The sequence below is a fragment of the Drosophila teissieri genome, chromosome 2L, assembly GCF_016746235.2.
Source record: "Drosophila teissieri strain GT53w chromosome 2L, Prin_Dtei_1.1, whole genome shotgun sequence".
Taxonomy (NCBI): Eukaryota; Metazoa; Arthropoda; class Insecta; order Diptera; family Drosophilidae; genus Drosophila; species Drosophila teissieri.
The window spans coordinates 6,636,498-6,650,548 of NC_053029.1; the positions used below are offsets into that span (position 1 = coordinate 6,636,498).

General features: G+C 39.9%; 1 protein-coding gene across 1 annotated transcript in view; it reads left to right on the forward strand.

The window, feature by feature from the left end:
- LOC122620807 (discoidin domain-containing receptor 2-like) overlaps positions 1 to 12,381 on the forward strand; it is a 52,158-nt gene extending 39,777 nt beyond the window's left edge. The window contains exons 14-16 of the mRNA XM_043798440.1: positions 10,473 to 10,635; positions 12,000 to 12,149; positions 12,217 to 12,381. Coding sequence (XP_043654375.1) covers positions 10,473 to 10,635; positions 12,000 to 12,149; positions 12,217 to 12,381 — 478 coding nt within the window. The remainder of the gene's footprint in view (positions 1 to 10,472; positions 10,636 to 11,999; positions 12,150 to 12,216) is intronic.
- Positions 12,382 to 14,051: the final 1,670 nt, after the last annotated feature.

A 14,051-nucleotide genomic window follows, 5' to 3' on the forward strand; every position in this document is an offset into this window, starting at 1 on the left:
ATAATAATTTTTTATTGTGTAGAAATTGAGAAAGCCGAGCAGCTCTCAATTCTTTTTAGGCGCATCGATTTTTTCCCAGCCCTTCTGTTTGGCCTCGAAACTTGGGCTCTTAAATTTATGCGAATTTGAATTTGATATGGTTGTTTTCGCAACGTCAGCCATGCAAATGCCTTGATAAGACTGTGTGTGTGCGGGTGTGTGTGTGTGAGCCAGGCTTTGCCACTTTTTAGTGTAAAATTAATTTGCTATAATTCATCAATGGCGACGAGGAAGGCAAAGGATTATTTTGCATAAAAAAGCGGCAAACCGGCACTTGTCGATTTTGCAAAGTTTGCCTTCGTTCGCAGTTCGAAGCACTTCACTATGTGCGATGAATGGTTAAATGTGTGTAACTGACGCACGTTATGTAATTTATGGATGGCCATTTATTTTATTGGGCTTAATGTGGGCGCAGTTGTTATGGCCGATGCCATTTGAAAGGTGCAAAGGTCCTGGGTCATGGACCGCACTGAGCAGCGGATTGAGTAATTGGATTATCTGCAGAGGTCATTACATACTTTGGGAAATATAACTAGTTATATAAGGGACTAGTTATATAATACGGTTAAGTATTTACTAGATTATTCCTTTCTAATAATAATATTCTGTTATGAAACGGTATGCATAAGTGGTGCCAAATCCCTCGAAAGTTAAACTCTAGATGGATGATTATCTTGCTCGAAAGTAATAAGGCATAAAGCTAAAATTACCCCACTGAATAAGAATGGGATCAAGTAAAACAGCCGCTGAGCTGAACTCGCTAGTCATAAATTTGAGGTGGAAGTCCAGCGAAGGAATGTCGGCTAAGTTGACATAGCTTTTTCGACCGGCGACAGATGGGGAATGATTTATATTTATTATTATTGGCGGTGAATTTTAAATCGAAGGTCCCGCAAATGTTGTGCAGAAATAACGAGTGAGCTGTCCTCTGTCCCCTGTCCCCTGTCCGCTGTCCTTTGGCAGTCGAAAAGTGGAGTCCCGCCGTCATGGCCCCAAAAAGTGCGCTATACATTTTGTAAGCTGCTTTCGATGGCATTGGCGGCAGCTGCTTTTGTCATTATTAATAACTGTTAATTATTCACCATTATAGCTGTGCCTGCCGAGCACGTTCGCCGCCTTTGAAGGCAAACTTGTTTGCTCTGTCCCCCTCTATTTCTCTTTCTCCCTCTCGCTCTGCGCATCTTGCCTCCCTGTCTGCCCCAGTAATTCCCTTTTCATATTGTTTGGCATCGTACTTTATGTGTTCTTGCTCCTTAGTTAACGCCCGCCGATGTCTGGCTAGTCTTCGCTCTATTCCAACAACTAGCCATCTCTGTCTCGCTCTTGGCCATATTTACATGTTATTAAAAACTTTTGCCCAGCTGCCCATTGCTGCTGCTGGTGGCCAAAAAACAAGAGAACAAAAAATTAATTTTAAGAGGGCATGAAAACGAAAAGAAACTTTTCTATTTTGCGACTCGACTCAAGTTATTGAAAATTCATGAATAATTGACATTTATTGCAGTTGGCACAAATGATGGTCGATAACGGCCAAACTGGGGCTTATGGCGGCAAGCAGTGGGCGGTGGCCAGTGAGCGGTGGGCAGTGGGCGGAATTAGGGGCGGAATGGGGCGTGGCCGGCCGTCCATCAACTCTAGGTGGCCTGCACATTTATAGACATAAATATTAAAGTAGCTTACGTACTTAATTGTAAATTATGCATTCAATTAGTTATGCCAGACTGCCCTCAAATGATATTTCCAGTCGGGCTCAGTGTGAGATAGAGCGAGATTGCAAATTTTCTGGGAAAGAGACGCCTGCTGAAAGTTCAATTAAATTTCATATACGAGTATTCCCCATTGTGCTCCTCTGAGTTGGGCGAACTCCCAATAGTTACAGCTGCAGGAAAATACTTTGCTTATTGAAGCTTGGAAAATCGCATGTGTTCTTGCTATCTTGTCGAATTATTTTAATCTCTGCGATTATCATATTAACGACACTCTGACTACTGCTTATTAAAGCAATTTCAATTTAAAAACCACCCAACATATTCTTAAAAAAAGTCTGGAAAGTAAGTTTACGTTTGCGTTAATCAGATTAAAAGTATTGGAGATACAGCATTTCTTTCTCAACTTATAATTAATAATTAACATAACTATCTCATTAATTATTAAAGCTGCATTCAAACACTACACCTTACACTTTTCGCGTATATAGCCTAGATTTGCAAGAAGTGTATTCCAGAGCCGGGTTCATTCAAGATTTAATTGATTCGAAATAAGTCTCTTTTCATCCATCCCACGTGAAAATGAGCAACTGCAAATGATACGTGAATTTGGCCCGCAGCTTTTTGGCTTCATTGGATTTCCCGGCTGCTGTGCGAGTGCGAGTGCGTTTGCTCCATTTTAGATTATGAAAATATACACACCGAACACCGAACTCCTCGACCCGTGCGGCCCCATTCGTTAGCCTTAGATGACTTCACTTATTTTACCATGAAATAAGACCAGAGGGTGCTGTCAGCAACATACGCTTACCATTTCCGTTTTTGTTTTAGTTACAACTAGAGGCACACACACACTAACAACACTACCAACCAACACCAACACATTCGTGTGTGTGGGTGAGCATGGGTGTGTGTGTGTGCTGAACCACATATGGTATATGGTTTTGAGAGCCGGCGGTACGCATTTCCAGGCATTTGCATTCAAATGCATTTAATTAAATCAACTAGAACCAACAGGCAATGCAGGAACTGCAGCAGCTTCCCACCTCCTGCAATATGATGAGCTCCATAACATTTAAAACCAAATTTATTTGGTGTAAATTCTGCCAGGTTCGGTTGTTTTAATTGTGTTTAGTTTTCATTTCGCAGTGTGCAGTTGAGATGAGTCCGCAAAAACACGTCTATGAAACGAAATGAATGAAATATCCTTTTCGAGCAGGCGAATACCACAGCTAATAGTTTTTTTTTTTTAATTGTGCATTGTTCTTCTTAATTGTGATTTTTTCGCTGACTTTTGGATTTTAAGTACGTAGGAGAAACGCTGACATTTTGCTTAACAAACTGAAAAGAAAAAGCCTTCTATGCGGATTTAAGTTAGGAATCGGGCCCCACGTTGGGCGCCATATATAGGTAATGGTGTGTTATACTCTTAAACATCTTCAGCAAAAGGGTTTAGCATTGAAATTGTAATTTTGCTGTAAGGAAGCTTTTACATATTTTTTGCTCAGAATGTGTCTGTCAGTTTGGCATTGTTTGGCATGTGCCCGAAAAATGCGAAGCCATTAAATAAAATATAAAACAAGAAGCGAGAGACTGTCAGCCTGTCTACTTGTCCTGGGGCCAATCCCAGTGTCAATTAGCCATTTGGCCGCTACAGCTTACCCGCATCAGGCTGTCAGAAAGTTAATATAAAAATCTCATTCGAATCATTTACTTTATTATAGCTAATTGAAGGCCAGGTCGGGTTGAAGGCAACAGTCAAGTCGCCTTGCTCTTTAATCTCAACCAGTTGTGTTCCGTATTTGGAACGAAATAATTAGCTGAAAGTCTACTTCATCCTTTTCTTTTAATTTTAAGAACATATAGTTTTTTAGTTTTGGTTTTGGTATTATAAGAACACATTTGCAGAGCATTTGTCATAATGGGCTTTCATTTCACAGTGGAACAAAGGAGAAAAAACTGTTAGTCCCCTTTTAGCCTACCAAGGATAATTCCCCTACCTGCCCCTTAATTACTTTCAATCAAGGACCTTTCCTTTATGCTCGCCCCCAACTGACGGTGACACTTGAAAAATGTTTGGTAAACAAAAAAGTTGCGAGCGAGAGAAAGGTAAACTAATATACATTTTGTGTAGCACACCGCAAGGCGTTATGAAAAATGGACACAGAACGCCATCGCAAGGAAGACATCCTCCACTCCGTCCACTACTTACCGTCTTTGGCTTTGTCTTTGCATAACCCTTTTGAAAAATGATTGGGTGAGCAGGTGACATAGCTGCCCAGTGCCATTTTGTAGCCATTTGGAGCGGTACAGTCGCCACAAAAGCTGCGCGGGCAGAGTCATTTATCAAGTGACACACTTAGAGAGACGAGGCCATTTAAACTTAATAAACAGGCATCAGGCTGTAATTATATGACGGTAATGTTATAATGAGCGCCCAGACAATACATCACAAGCTCGTTGTTTGGCTTGATAATTGAAAATGTTTGTAATTTTCGCCTCAAATTCCTTCCCCGAATCCGCTTTCCCCTGCCTGACCGACCTTACCGCGGTCTCAAACTTCGCACTTTTATCTTCTCGAAAAAGTTTCGTTGGCCTTTTTTATTTCTCTTTATGTTTTTGTTTTTTTTTTGTGGATTCTTTTGCTTCTGTGTGCGGCCAAAGTTTTGCGACAGTTTAGGGATTAGGAGGCCCCGAAAGTAGGCAAGAAAGGAGAACTTTCCAGTCATGTCCAAATTTAAGTGCTGAAAAATTTTCTGGATTATGTGGCAGTTGATGAATTTGTTGCGCGAGGGAATTAGACGCTAATGTTTGTTCTTCTTTTTCGCTTTTTCGCCGGAAAGAGAGCAATGCACTAATAGATTTGTCTGGACCATTGACTCCACATCAACAGCTGCCTGTGCAGACTAAAGCCATTGAAATGGCAGATTATCTGGTTTAGGGACTTGTGGCAGACGAGTTTTCTTCATTTAAGTCTGGGAAAAGCATCACTTCTGTTTACCTTTACTCGATGGGCATACCTTCAGTTTATACACCATGAAAAAGCTGTATTTTTGAGTATTTACCATGTAACATTCCTGATTGTTTTAAAAATAAGATCTTTCTAATGAATGGTTTTTGGAATTTTTTATAGCACCTTTAAAATATGAAGTATTCCACGAAGTATAAACCACTTCCGCCTTTTTTCATTCTGAATGCGCTGCAAATTGTGCAAGAAGATTTTCCTGCAGCAGACGGCCAAAAAGTTTTCATGGTTTCTGGTGTGAATGCAACAGCTTGTATTTATACTCATAATTGAAATAATTGCAGAAAGCAGACATAATTATATTCTCGTGGTAATTATTCTTGTTATTCTTGTTTTTCGTTAAGATGGGCTGCATCGCAGTCATTGTCCCTGGCTTGCAGTCTGAAGTTGGCTGAGTCTGCGGCCAAACAATAGGGTTTTTAAGAGATAGAAAGTGTCGGATTTACACAGATTTTCCAGGGAGTCCAAAACAGCATGAATTTATGTGAATTTTCCCTTACACTTTAATTGAATAATGACCACAAGGTATTGCACTTTAGGCAGTAGCCATTCATCGTTGCCGTAGCGATTTCAAAGTGTATTATTATGTAGGGATTTGGGGAATTAAAGGTTCCACATTTTACTCTTCACGTGTAGCGTTAAAAGTGCGTTTATAGGAAATTGCTTTGAGGATCTAAGGCGTTAAGCTTGGGTTATTTCCAAGCAATTACCTTAGGGGAGTCATCATTTGCGAATGCCGATTCCTTTAAGTTCTTAGGCCCTGCGTAAGCCGTCTTTGGGCGCTTTCGTTGCAGCAACTCCTAAGCCTTCCGCTCCCCAAATAATCAACCCTTTCGGCAGCTGGGCAAATATGTGTGCAGACCAGCGCTTGCAGCATATGCCCCAATCTGATTCAACTCCAGGCTCAGGTTCAGATTGAGATTCTGGTTCTGGTTCTGGTGCGGATTCTGGTGCTGGTTCAGGTGGCGGCGGGGCCAGGAGGATAAAGTTCGGAAAGCGACCAAAAAGCGGATTAAAGCTCTTGGGGCACCGCAATGAGGAGTTTACCTCAAAGTCCGATGCGATGCGAGGGACGCCAACGCGAAGTGCCAACATTGACAAAGGAGTCCACGGGTTGTCAGGGGCGTGCGGATAGAGGGGGTGAGGGGTGGTCTCCTGGCGGGTTGAGCGCAAATTAAGCAATGGTATGATGGTATGAGGGGCCCCGTCTAAGATGATTGATTGGGCTTTTAGTTAAATTGCCCAAGCGGGCAGTAAGAGCTGCCCGTCTCCTCGAGAAAGTTTCGCCGCCTATCCAAAACTTCGCACACGTTTCAGGAGCAACAGCTTCTAGGCGAAGTTTGAGCACTGTATATACCAACTATAATTCATCGTTATTTACATGACAAATCTTGGAGACGTGACTAATATTGGGATAGTACTTACGTTGCATAGAATATCATTCAAATGCGTGGGGTACTTCTTATTTTAAATGACTCATTATATTGTAACATTCCTCATAAGAATATCCCTTTTTTAAAGAAAACCCGTATCAATGAGTTCTTGATGTTCTGAAATTCTTATTATTCTGTTCTGCATAAATTGTAAAACAAATTGCATTACCCATTTCACTATTACCTATTATTTCCTATAGGTTTTCCATTAACAATAGACTTCGTTTGCTTATATGTACATGCATAATTGCTATTTAATAATTGCATTCGAAGAAGTACGCGTGTTTGTTTTAGTTTTCATATTGTTATTTCATTTCAAAAATTTCAATAATTACACGAAATCTACGAATTTAATCAGCCCGGCCAAATTAACAGAATTTTTATAAGTATCCACGTGGCTTTCACGAGTGAAAGGACGTATTCCGCCTACCATTGTGATCCTGGGAGCTGAAAGGAGGGCACTTTTGACGGCCTGGGTGTGCGTTTCAAATTGAGCGGATTAAGTTTAATTACAATTTTTCGGCGTTGCTGCAGTGGGTAGCCATAACAGGACCTCGCAAAGGACTCTCTGCCCCTCCACATGCGTGTGTGTGTGAGTGCGTGTGTGAGTGCAGTGCAGTTGTATGGGTTGTGCCTTTGTCCCCTTTTCGCAGCGCGTAAATGAAAAGTAAACCTCTATGGCGCGCTGCGGGCGGCTTGCAAAATGTCTGACGAACCCAACGGACCCCGAATGGGTGCCGGCGCACCCAACCCCCGAATTACCGAAAAATTCAATGGAAGAATTCGTTGCGCACACGTGTTCAATGTGCAGTGCTCTGCATATCCTGCGTATTCGGCGTATCCTGCGTATCCTGACAGCTCCTTTGCGCCCCGGCGAAATGCTTGTAATTGGATTTAGTTGGCGTCGAACTTGGACTTGCCCATTGTTGTCCTGCAGCGCAATATGCTTTCCTTCAGAAATTGATGCTGCCACAAATCTGCTTTTAGCTGCGCATCGCGTGGCTGCCTTCTGCCTTAATGGCAATCGTTGATATTCCGGGCTTATGACATGAAATATGCCCGCAAAAGCACTCCCATAATGAGGGACTCACATATCGAGTTGAGTTTGGGGTGTCAGTGTGGTTTAATTAATTTCAATGTGATGCTGATGCTGAGCGTTATGGACTCAGACATTGCATTGAATAATCCCGCTGCGAGCGACTTGATATGAAATCAATACTTTTCACCGCAAATATGCATATTTTTCGTGAAACGGAAATTGGTTTCAAATCATAACCAAAAAAAACACTTGTATTATAACTAGTATCAATAACAAAAACAGTAAAATCTAAACGAAGTAAATTTAGTTTCAAATGCAACTTTGGAATTTCTATACTTATCAACATGACTATGCAAGTCCTTTAAAAGTTTTTTGAATTATGTATGGAAAGTTGGCATTTTTCTCTTTATTATCCATTAACTGTTTGATAGAATTTGCGTTTTGGAATGGCTAGTTTCGATTTCCCCCACCCTGCAGCACCACAAAATGGCTTTTAATATCACTTTAATCACAATTGCGACCGCCTCACACTCCCTGCGTCCAATCAAGTGTCATTTGCATAAAATCAACATTAAAAAGGCGGTAAACTCAACCTCCTATAAAACTCTTACCCTGTGAAAATTTTAATTAAAATCCAGACAGCAAAAATGACAAAAAACAAAATGCAACACAGCATGCACATTAATATCGCAGTAAAAGCGAAAGTCTTAATGCGGAAAATATGGCATTTCATTTGAATCCGACTGAATCTGGGGTTTCAAAAGAACATGCTGCATCTAATAATCATGCATATGTCAGTTGGATACGACAACTCCATTCAGAGCCAAACACTTTGATACGTCTTGGACTGAATTATGCGTTTGGTGAGCTTAAACTACAATTTGCATCACTGCGAAGTGTGCCTGGCCACCTCCATTGCCGTATTGCTCGTATTGCCGCATTGCTTTCCCGAAGTCAATCAATAGTTCTGACATGGCAACTACTGCCGCCTGGCTGAGCATTATTTCCCACTCCGATGGCCCAGGAGTATTTCGGAATGTCCGGCGTTGTCACGGCAACGTTAGTAGCTCCTCCCGGGAGCAGCTCAACCCGGAGCCATTCCCGCCATGCGAATGCGGATGCAGATGCTACTGCATCTACTGCTGCTACTGCTGGTGTATTTTCATTTTATTTGAACGCGTCGCCATGTCAGAGGTTAAATGCATGCGCAGCAGTCAGCGACCTTCCGCTGCGACCCCTTAATTTGACCTTTATTGGCAACAGCGGCAGCAGATGCGGCACCACCTCCCAACGACCCCCCCTGCATTCCACATTCCACCTGATCAGGTTCGCAACCCCATGTGACATAGTTCCGCCCTCGTTTCATTTTTGCATGCGTTGACATGTGAAATTGTTGGCCAAGTCCCCAGGTGCAGCTTGCTTTCGATTCCTGGAACTTGGCTCTTTTAGTCGCACGAGAGGGCTATTACCATCAATGTGTTGCTGCTGATGTTTTAATTAATTGTCGCATGTCGACTGCATACAAGTAGGTAAAATGCACGGAGAGTCCCATGGAAATTGATACAAGCTTTCCAATTAATCAATTCATATACTCGTACATATGTACATATCTCCCTTGGGAACAATTGATTTAAAATGAATTTATCTCGCTGTTATTCAGAAAGTTGCAGGGTGAAGCTTTGCGAAACGCATTTTTTAATGAAAAAAGGTATCATTTTTGCACCCACCTCGTTGCGCTTCGTCACTACGCGAAACTACATGGTGCTGCCAACTCGATTAATGCTTAAAATTCACTGTAAAACAGTTTCCGTTTAAAACTCAATACCCCTAACTTTTTGAAAACACTTTCTTTTGTGGAATCAAATGGTATAGAAAGTAACTTTAATGGACCAGAAATATATTGCTTTTATAGAAGTAATCGGAACCATGTAATGAATGTGTACATTTGTACTGGTCTCGCTTTTCAACTCGAGAAGCCTCGACACGTGTCGACGTCACTGTCAGTGGCTGTCTAAGGCACAATGATGGAAATTCAAGCCAATCCATAAACAGCCCTGGCAAGCCTACTTAACTACTCACTCAGCCAGCGATCCGCAATCCCCAATCCACAATCCAGGGGTTCCCGCCCCTTCGCATGTTTGTTGAAAATTAAACCTTTCACTCAGCTCAACTCAGCTCACCTCATACTCATACTCATACTCGTTCGAACTGTTGAACTGTTGACACGTCCTGGAAATAGAAATCTATAATGCGCCGAAATCAGAAACAGTTGTCTATCCGAGGGTTGCAACTTGCCCTTTTCGACCCCATTCTCGTTCTGGTTCTCGTTCTCGACATGTGGTTTGCTGTTTGGTCTAAACGCATTACATGTCAAGACAACGACGTCGCTCTTAGCACTTCAAGCTTACATTTTATTTGCAATATGACAGGACTTTATATCCTTTTTCAATATCGAGAGACAGGAAATTATGCTTGTCAGGCTGGTCTGCTGATGGGTTATAGCTCACTTTATGCTCCACTGCAGGAGATTAGTCCTGAAACGCAGGGCGCTTAGTCCTTCAGCCCACTTGGTCCTTGCATATTTGATTAGCCTTCCGCTTGATGGCGGTGTCAGTGGGGAAACTGCCACTGCCTTCCTTACCTAGTGGTCGTTAATTAGTTTCGATGTTGATTCCTCAGATTATGGGAAAAGGAGCACTTATTGAATTCAACGTGAAAGCCCACACTTTACTGTATGTATATACGTACTTCAAAATCCTAGCAACTGTATTACTTCTAATCAGATATAAGTATGATTCGCCCAATGTTAATATATACATATAGAAATTCCAGGAAATATGTCTATTGAAAAAGGGCACGACAAAAAACCCACTTTTAATTGAGGAACCACTTTTAGGAACAGATAAATCGCTCTACTTTTATATACATATATATATGTATATATATGTACATATATACTTTTTTCACCAAATCTGCCAAGTGAGCGCTTTAATTTTTAATCCACCGGATGGTTGGGTATTTGCAAGCTACAGTCAACTCGTTTTGAAAATAAACTGGACGTAGAGCACTCGGGGCGCTCCTTTGTCTAAGCAAATGCAAATATTTCGAGTCCTTGACATTGTGCGAGTGTTTTTGGGGTGGTTTAGCTCTTTTGTGTAATATTTACCTTCTGGTATCTCGTGTTTATTTTTTAATTGCCCTCCCGTCTACCATGTCCATGTTTCCTCCAGGAGCTGCATCATTGGCCCCGAACTGTGCGTCAAAGTCTGCTCCATCGGCACTGTGATAAATCGCTCGGCCTACGCGACCGACTACTGCCAACTGGAGGGCTTCACTGGCAGACAGAGCCAGCCCATGCCCATTCGATGGATGGCTTGGGAGAGCGTCTTACTGGTAAGATATACGCATATACCTATTATATTATACTAATAATAAGAATTACCCATTCAAAAGAAGGAATTTGTTGGGTTGCAATGCTATCAAAGTTCTTTATTACTGATAACTGAACACTTAAAGTTTGGTAGGCAGAAGTAGTAAGCTACTTAATAATGATATATGTGTAAGATAACCACATCAACCAAGAATACCATTATATTAAATATCGTTAGTCTTATAAATAGTAAATATCCTAATACATAAGGAGCTTATAAGTAGTTCCTATTGAGTATTATCATATCACCTTGTAATTATATCTAAACACTAATTAAAAAGTGACGAAGATGGGCTTAGTGAACCCCAATTTTACTAATAAACCCGCGGACCGACAACAAGTGGGTTGTTCAATCACAAATTTCAAAGCTCAATTGAACGAGTAGCTATAGTTATTAAGCCCTAGAAGTTTAGGCTGCAAAATGTCATCGTTAATATCTTATAAATTATTTCGTTTAGCTAATTCCTCTCCATAGCGAACAATCTATTATCAAAGTTGTTTCTATATTTCCCTCTATACATTTGACTTTTGCAAATAAATTCAGATTTTAATGGAGTACGTTGAAAATAACGCCCACGCCAAATCAGTAAAATAATGTAAAATGTAGCGCCAATTAGGCGGCTGGTTAATTAACAAACGTGTGGAGTCCATTAACCCTTTGGGTACTCAACTTGTCCTATGTTTTTTTTGTGTACCGAAAAAACGTTTTTACGCAATTTTATAACAAGAGTACAGAATAGGAGAAAACATTCAGCAACGAGTAGCGAAAAGTAACCAAAAGCCGAGTAAAATATTTTATAAATCCCCGAGCAAAAACCACACCAACTAAATTAATTAACTACACCAGAACCGGGAGCAGATTTTTGGGCAGACTACGAAAAGCAAACGAAACGAAATGTACATGAATATGCACAAACATTGCCACATTGCCACACAATATGACAGATAAAAACAAAGAGCCTCTGGAAGGCAGGAAGACTAGATACAAGTACGAGTTTGCGGGAAAGGATGCTTTTAGAGGTTTCCACAGGGGTTTATCAGGACCAAAATAAACGAACGAATGAGTGGATAGCACTGCAGGAAAAATCAGAATTAATAAGGGGGCGGGATGCGAAACGCTGTTGCGTATAATGAAAGGCTGCAGAAGGTTTTAGATACATGAACAGCATTCTGTGCACAGGAGAAGAGTGTGTTTTTGAAGCCAAATTGCAAGTAGGACAACCCAATACTTAGCGCTTCAAAAATATATATTTTTCTCAACTTACTTACTATTACTTACTATTTTTATATTTTTTCTAACATTCTTTGTTCAAAACTCGATTTGCAGGGCAAGTTCACAACGAAATCGGATGTGTGGTCCTTCGCAGTGGCCCTGTGGGAGATATTGACCTTCGCCAGAGAACAGCCCTACGAGCATTTGTCGGACAAAAGTGTAATTGAAAACATTGGACTCATATACCGCGACTACAAAATGCATGTGAGTGGCTATACAAACATTTAAGAACGTGGTCGGACAATGAGTTATGTTGCCTCGTATTTTTCAGGAACTTTTGCCAATGCCTCCGAATTGTCCGCGCGAGATTTACGATCTGATGTGCGAGTGCTGGCAACGGGACGGGTCGAGTCGACCCAGTTTCCGTGAGATACATTTGTATCTGCAGCGCAAGAATCTAGGTTTTAAGCCACAGACCCATACACACATGTATTGAAGCATTCAGCATTCTAGGTGTAGAAACACGAATTGAGCATGATTTTAGCAGGTATATTAATTCAATTATCAATTCTGACAGCTATCCGGGAATAACATACTTAATTTAAAAGATAAATGCATGTAGAGAACTTAGTAATAACAATAAGCTGATAGGCTTATAAACGAAAACCAAACCCCGAATTTAATACGTTACATTTCTTTCCACTGGTATGCAAAACCGGAAATGATCAAATTATGTATATCAGAGGTAACGACTGTTTGTACGGTAAAACACAGGAATCGCTAACAAATATTATACTTCTAAGGACACAATCAAGTGAATAGCTTATAAAAATCCTTCGAGTAATACACATTAAAAGAGTTTAAATGTAAATAATATTGGTAGTAAACTCCGTATGGTAATATTTGTGCATTCTATCCAATGGATAATTAAATGGAATCGAAAAATTAAATCATTGACATATGTGTGTACCTATCGCTCCTCCACCTGAACGCTATCTATCAAATCAATTATGCTTTACATATTTACTAGAGTAACATGAAATGAGTCTATATTTATAAAAACTAAGTAATGTCCACCTGCCGTTGCTGCCCCTTTTTCCTAAAATTAAAATTGCATTCTGACGATGTATCGCGATGGAAAAAAGTATTTAAAGCCTGCATATAATTTTGACAATAACTGTTTAAACAAAGAAATGTGAAAACAATTGTGCAAACTGCTTTGTATGTATTTCTGCAAATCTAAACTCTTTCGAGTTAAAAACCTAGGCTAATCGCAGACATTCGTTTTTAAATCTAGTCTACACAAAAGTCAATTAGACGCATATCAAAAAAGTATTCTGTTTAACCAAATTTTTACTGTGCCTTTTCCCTGCTATTTGTTTGTGCTGTACAAAGTCTAAAATAATAATTTATAAATTTCATTTCATTTGTATTCTATCAAATGCTTGAAAAGGTTTCGCTGAAAAAAAAGATATGCAGTTATATCAACTCGATCTAAGAAAATATGTTTTAAATATAAGCATAGCTGTAAGATCGTTTTAAATTTGCATGATAGACAACATTTACCATATTTTAATTAGGAGTTCAATGGTTTTCATGTATTCCATATATTTCAAATGTTTCTGGTTAAATTTCCATTCCGAATCAAAGGAATTTATTTGGTTTATTATATAATACAAAAAAGTAAAAATAATTTTTAATTTAGCATAGCCATAAACTAACAGATACGTTTTCCTTGCTAAAGATCAGTGTAACTCAAATTATAATAAGCAAAACGTAGAAACAAGAAAAGAAAATCGTTGAGCACAATCATGTTTAATAAAAGAACTCTAAAGATGAAACTCAGAATTGTACGCTTTTTGAAATGGAAAAAAATTGCATTAGATTATAAAATAAAATAAAATCCTTACGAACGGCATTTATATTTTCTGGCTTTTTTTTAATAAGTTCGTTGTTGAATTGAAGTTTTTTATTGATAATACCACCTGGGCGCCATCTAGCGAATAAATGCTTTAAAAAACATAAAGCAAAAATAAATTTCTAGGTCAGCGGTTATTTTTCGAAACAGCAGTGGCGCTACTAGCGGACAAACATGAAACTAGCGAACATATCGATGCGCCAACAATCGATACCAACCAATCGGTATTTAAATACCGTAGAGCAGCG